The sequence below is a fragment of the Amphiprion ocellaris genome, chromosome 6 (genome assembly GCF_022539595.1).
Source record: "Amphiprion ocellaris isolate individual 3 ecotype Okinawa chromosome 6, ASM2253959v1, whole genome shotgun sequence".
Lineage (NCBI taxonomy): Eukaryota > Metazoa > Chordata > Actinopteri > Pomacentridae > Amphiprion > Amphiprion ocellaris.
In genome coordinates, this window is record NC_072771.1 from 5191350 (window position 1) to 5197300 (window position 5951).

Here is a 5951-nt window from a genome sequence, read left to right on the forward strand (position 1 = left end):
CAGCGGCGGCACGTCAGCCTGAGGTCACCGCCTGGTCCCAGACCGGATTACACAAGCAGGAGGACAGCTGGTAGTTAGCAATACATAGCAACATTATTATTATCCTTAGTATTATTAGCATTATTAATATTATTATTATAGGCAAATTGAACCAAGCTGCAAAAATAAACAATTGAAAAAAAAAAACTGGTTTAAAAAAAGAGATGGTGAAGATTTGTGAGCAAAAGTGCTCAAAAAAAAATTTTTTAAGGGAAATACTGTAATGTTCAAAAACTTTTTTTAAATGGTGGAAACATGGAAATCTGTAAATTTTTTTGTTATATTTTGATTTTGATTTAAATACAGTGGGGAAATTTTTTATTTTATTTATTCTTATTTTTAACAACCAAACAAAAGCAAAAGGACATATTGCGAGTTTAAAAATGAATATTTTTGATGGGGCCATTTTGTGTTCTGTTTGTACAATTAATATGTAAATATTTTTCCTTTTAAATCACAGAAAATCTGTAAATTTGTGATTTTTTCCAATATTTAAATACATTTTAAGAATGTAATTTTACAGTAAAAATCCATATTATTGATATGAATATTATTTACAGTTTTGGCATGTTGTTATTTGTTTACAGTTACAAGTAAATTAATCTGTTAAAAATATATTTTTACCACTTTCCAGTTTTTCAGTACAGTTGATTTTTCTTTTAAAATAACAGTGAATACTGTAAAATATTTTAGCAAATTTAAATGCAGTTAAAATAGTGTAATTTTATGGTCATGTATTGTAAAAGAATAAATATTTCTTTATAGATTGAAATTTTCTTGGACTGTTATGCTGTAAAAAAATTATTTTATTATTTTTTTTCATATATATATATATATATATATATATATATATATATATATATATATATATATATATATATATATATATATATATATATATACACATATATATCCACACATATTTTTGACATTAAAAGATTGTTAAAATACATTTACAAATTATGCAACATTTCTTTAATATATGCCTTTTTATTTTATTTTATTTATTTCTAAAATGACATACAGCTTGTGACAATTAACAGAAAGGAAGCATCGGCTCTGTAGATTAAAATAGATTTGTTTGTTAAATGAGAGATATTTTGTATAATTACAGTAGATTCAACTGGTGGGATTTTATGAATTCATGCTCAGCTGCAACTTTAAAGCCCTGGAACACTATTTATTGCTCTGCATTAAGATTTATTGCTGGTAATAATTACAATACCGGTCACTGTGAGCTATTTTCTTTGAGTTCAGTGGCCTCAGCAGACAGAGACCATCACTCACACTGAGGTGGAACAACATCAAACATCCCATTATGTCCGTCCAGTCTTTAATTTCTTTCTTTTGGCTGCAGATTCCATGTCAGTCGTCATTGTTTGAGCAGTTTTAACCACCTTTTCCCAACAAGCTTTAAGAATCTGCAGCTTTTTGTGGAGCTTTTGTTGACATAAAATCAAATTTCAAATATCTGCACCTCAAAATCAGCTCTAATAATCCAAAGACGTACCTTATATTCAGCTCTCCAACCATATGTGATGTTCAGTTCGTTGCATTTTGAGCTTGTTGTGGCTCCCTCTATCTCACGTAACCCGACAAGAAATTCTTCAACAGCCTCCTTCCAGTCCTGCTGACAGTGCCGTTTTATGCAACTGTTATGTTCCCTGTGGGAGAAACTGTATCATAACTGAAGCAATGAAGGGTCTAAAGCTAAAGCTAGAACAGATTATTATATGAGCTGGATCATAAAGCCAGTAAACCTACATAAAACACAGCTTTAAGTGACAAACCGGCTCGTCTGCATTGTAAATCTACCAAGTTGCTCTTCTTTACAAACAGCATTCATTGTATTTTTGTCCTTCCTGAAAGAGAAATCCCTCCTCTTTTACTTTTAATGAGGTTTCGTCAATGTTTTTATCATGTAAAAGATTTTTAAGGGGAGTTTTTACTCATCCAGAGAGGCAGGATTCAGTTATTATGCAGCACACATCGGAAAAAAACTACCAGTTCTTTTAATTTTGGGAGGTTTTCTGTGAGTCTCTACCATTTACTGAATCAAATCTGAGGCTTTTGAATATGTTATACTGCACTATAACTTTTACTTTCTGACATATTTTCCTTTTTATTCTCTATTTAGAATATATGATTTAATTTTTCAGACATTACACTATAATCTACATTATTTAATCATTCAGAAATGAGAAAAAATAAAATTATTTTATTTATTATTCAGAGATCAAAGAGGTGATTAGTAGAATAAAATCTACATTATTTGATTCATTATTCAGACATTAGACATTATTTAATTTTTCAGAAATTAGAAAAAACTAAACATTTTATTTATTATTCAGATATTAGAATAAATCTACATTATTTTATTTATTATTCAAAGATCAAACAGCTGATTAGTAGAATAAAATCTATGTTATTTAATTATGATGTTTTTTGTTTTTTGTTTTCATGCACTAATCTTTTTATTTTGGGCTGTTTTACTCTTATAGCAAATCAAAAGAAAATGCTGAAATAAGCATTTAAATGTTGGTTTTAAGACACTATCTATTGCACATTAATGCAACTGTGTGTATATATAATGAAAAAATGCACATTAAGACACAAACATTCAGAAAAGTTGTTTCATATTTAAAAATTTGGCTTAATGTAAGTAAGCAAGTTTCATGATGATATCCCCATGAATATAATTTTAACCAGTTGTATGTAAAAAGGGATTTGGGGGGGATTAACTTATAAACATCCAAATATGAACTGCGTAATTGTATTTTTGCCTCAGAGTGAAACAAAAAAACATTTTAATTCTTACAACGGCTCTTTCCTGTTTGTTTAGGCTGAGCTCCATCTACAGGCTGTCTGATGTTATTGCATTAATCAAAGCACTTACTTTTAACCTCTAGTGTGATAAAAATCTATCTATTTGTACAAAAGATTCACTAAAGGCTACTGCTGGATATCTCAGACACACAGTGGAAACCTACAGTTAGGGAAAAATATCTACAGTCCTGCCAGATTTTGCTTTATAGTGTTAATTTACCCAATCAGTAGTTCATTATGGGGAGAAAACACATAAGACAGTAATGGTAACGGTTAATTTGAGCTAAAATATTTTATTTTAGATTTTAAAATCTTATATTTTTTTAAAAAATATTTTAATTAAAAACGTCAAACTAAATTATTTAATTCCCTTGAAATTGTCTTAATTTTTGAAAAAAATACAGCTTCTATACCATTCCAAGTGGCCCTGGTAATTTTTAATTCTGCTTTGGTGCATTCTGCTAAACAAAGTGATGCAGTAGTTCTACTAGCTACTAGTCAGCTGCAATTCATGGTAAAAACTGCATTTAGCATACAGAGTACAGTTAAAAACTGTGAAAATGAAGGAAAATGTCTGTAAAATAGAAACATTTTCAGCATATTTAAATACAATAACGTGTTTTTACGGTCACACATTCTCAAAGAATGTATTACTATTTGTAAAAATACAATTGAATTCAGCATATGAGCCATAGAGGCCAATGTGATAAACCAAGCAAACTATGCTGTCATGGCATCATTGGACACATTGGACCCAGGTGTGTCTTGATGCCTCCACTTTCATTGATTCCACCTGTTTCCAGTCAGTCAGTTAGGAAGCAAAAGCTTTGATTGGCTGTCAAGGCAAGGTAAATTGATGCTCTTGAACTTGCCTGCAACTGCACCACTGAGGAAGGATTGCAAAGTTGTGGTTGTGTTGCGTCAGCGGAACACACTTCTCAGCTTACACTTGGTCACAACTTTGGTCGAAGCCATGACACTTCTTTTACGGTATTTTGAAATTCTTCTTTCTGTGCTTTATATAATGATTTTGTTCATTTGAGGTGAAAAAGAGCAATGTTTAAACTTGGTTGTTTTTCTAGTGTGGTGCTGCCATGGCTGTTCTTTGTTGGAGAGCTTCAAGCAAGTATAAAATGTGAGACTACTGCATAAATTATATTAAAGCTAAATTTATACATTTTACAAAGGATGATTAATGCAGTTTTATTTGGTAGTGTCAACTTGAACTTCAATTTGTTTTCAGCTACCAATCATGGCTTTGGGGGTCTTGATGCCAGTAAACCCCAGCAGAGCTTCCAGCCCCGGACGCATCTCTCCCAGCCTCAGTCCCCCGGCTACGTGCCTGGTCCCTTGGTTCCTGGTTACAAACCTGAGCCTCAGGTTCCTGGATACAAGCCCCAGGATCCCACCTACAAGCCCCAGCCACAGGACCCTAGCTACAAGCCCCAGCCTCACGATCCCAGCAACAAGCCTCAGTCTTCTAACTACAAACCTCAACCCCAGTCCCAGGTGCCACGCTATCACTATAAGCCCCAGATGATGCGCTACCAGCCCCAGATGATGCGTTACCATGCTCAGCCACATGTGCCACGTTACCATCCCCATTTCAAGCCTCAGCCCCCACGCTTCCAGTCCCAGATGCCACATTACCCATCTCAACCACTACACTACCAGCCCCAGTCCCCACCCCAAGTGCCGCCCTATGAGGCCCTTTCCCAGGACAAACCCCAAGTACCAACCTACCAGCCCTCTTCCCAGCCAAAGCCCCAGGGGCCACCCTACCAGCATCCTTCCCAGCCAAAGCCCCAGGGCCCACCCTACCAGCATCCTTCCCAGCCTAAGCCCCAGGGCCCACCCTACCAGCATCCTTCCCAGCCTAAGCCCCAGGGCCCACCCTACCAGCATCCTTCCCAGCCTAAGCCCTGGGGTCCACCCTACCAGCATCCTTCCCAGCCCCAGGGCCCACCCTACCAGCACCCTTCCCAGCCTAAGCCCCAGGGGCCACCCTACCAGCACCCTTCCCAGCCTAAGCCCCAGGGGCCACCCTACCAGCACCCTTCCCAGCCTAAGCCCCAGGGGCCACCCTACCAGCACCCTTCCCAGCCTAAGCCCCAGGGGCCACCCTACCAGCACCCTTCCCAGCCTAAGCCCCAGGGGCCACCCTACCAGCACCCTTCCCAGCCTAAGCCCCAGGGGCCACCCTACCAGCACCCTTCCCAGCCTAAGCCCCAGGGGCCACCCTACCAGCACCCTTCCCAGCCTAAGCCCCAGGGGCCACCCTACCAGCACCCTTCCCAGCCCAAACCCCAAGGGCCATACCAGCCACCCTACCAGCACCAGGGGCCACCTTACAAGCACAAGCTGCGCTACCAGTCAGGCAGTAATACTGGCTTTTATCCTACTTCACTGCCTCAAGGGCAATCCAGCCAGTTTGGCTACATGCGTAGTTAAAGCTTGGGGGATGCTCGACCTGAGGTAAGACTGGTTATTGTGTCAGTGTTGTGGTTTTTTTTTTTTTTTTTTTTTTTTTTTAAGCCTACTGTTTGGTCAACCACCTGACAATACAGCTAATTATGTTTTATGTTTTCAGGCCTGACATGTCAGGAGGTACGTCTTCAGCTGCTTGGAAACAGTTGGAATTTATCTTCTGTAAAATAAAGCGTAATTCCTACATGAGTTTGGATTGTTTCTTCCTTTTTCTTCCAATTCCGAGTTGCGTAAGTTGTTGCAAGGCCAACTTGGTAGCAAACATGTGCTAATGTTTAAATCCAGCAGTCACGAAGCAACGGCATTAATCTAGAGAAATTTGCTCAATTGTTCTATATTAAGTGTTCTATTTACCTGTAAATTGAGTTTTTCATGGTTTTCAAATGGGGAAACAAGCTACCAGTTCAAGGGTGCAACCAATGAACATTCCTGACATCATTTTTTTTTTTTTTTTTTTTTCCCCCTGGTCAGCTATTTATCCATTGTTCATATGGGACACGGTGAATTTCTAAGGAAAAACTCTTTAAGTCTCTGAAAATTCACAAGAGGAATGAAATGCATTTCTTACAAGGAATCTCCTTTTTGTTTAGTGTTTTGAT

At 37.4% G+C, this 5951-nt stretch overlaps 1 protein-coding gene across 1 annotated transcript; it reads left to right on the forward strand.

Annotated features, from left to right (window-relative positions):
• Nucleotides 1–3696: 3696 nt before the first annotated feature.
• On the forward strand, nt 3697–5541 carry LOC111565602 (basic salivary proline-rich protein 1-like). The gene is made up of 4 exons (XM_023265769.2): nt 3697–3855; nt 3948–4000; nt 4109–5340; nt 5456–5541. The coding sequence occupies exons 1-3, from the start codon at nt 3722–3724 to the stop codon at nt 5314–5316; spliced, it is 1395 nt and encodes a 464-aa protein (XP_023121537.2). The 5' UTR covers nt 3697–3721; the 3' UTR covers nt 5317–5340; nt 5456–5541.
• Nucleotides 5542–5951: the final 410 nt, after the last annotated feature.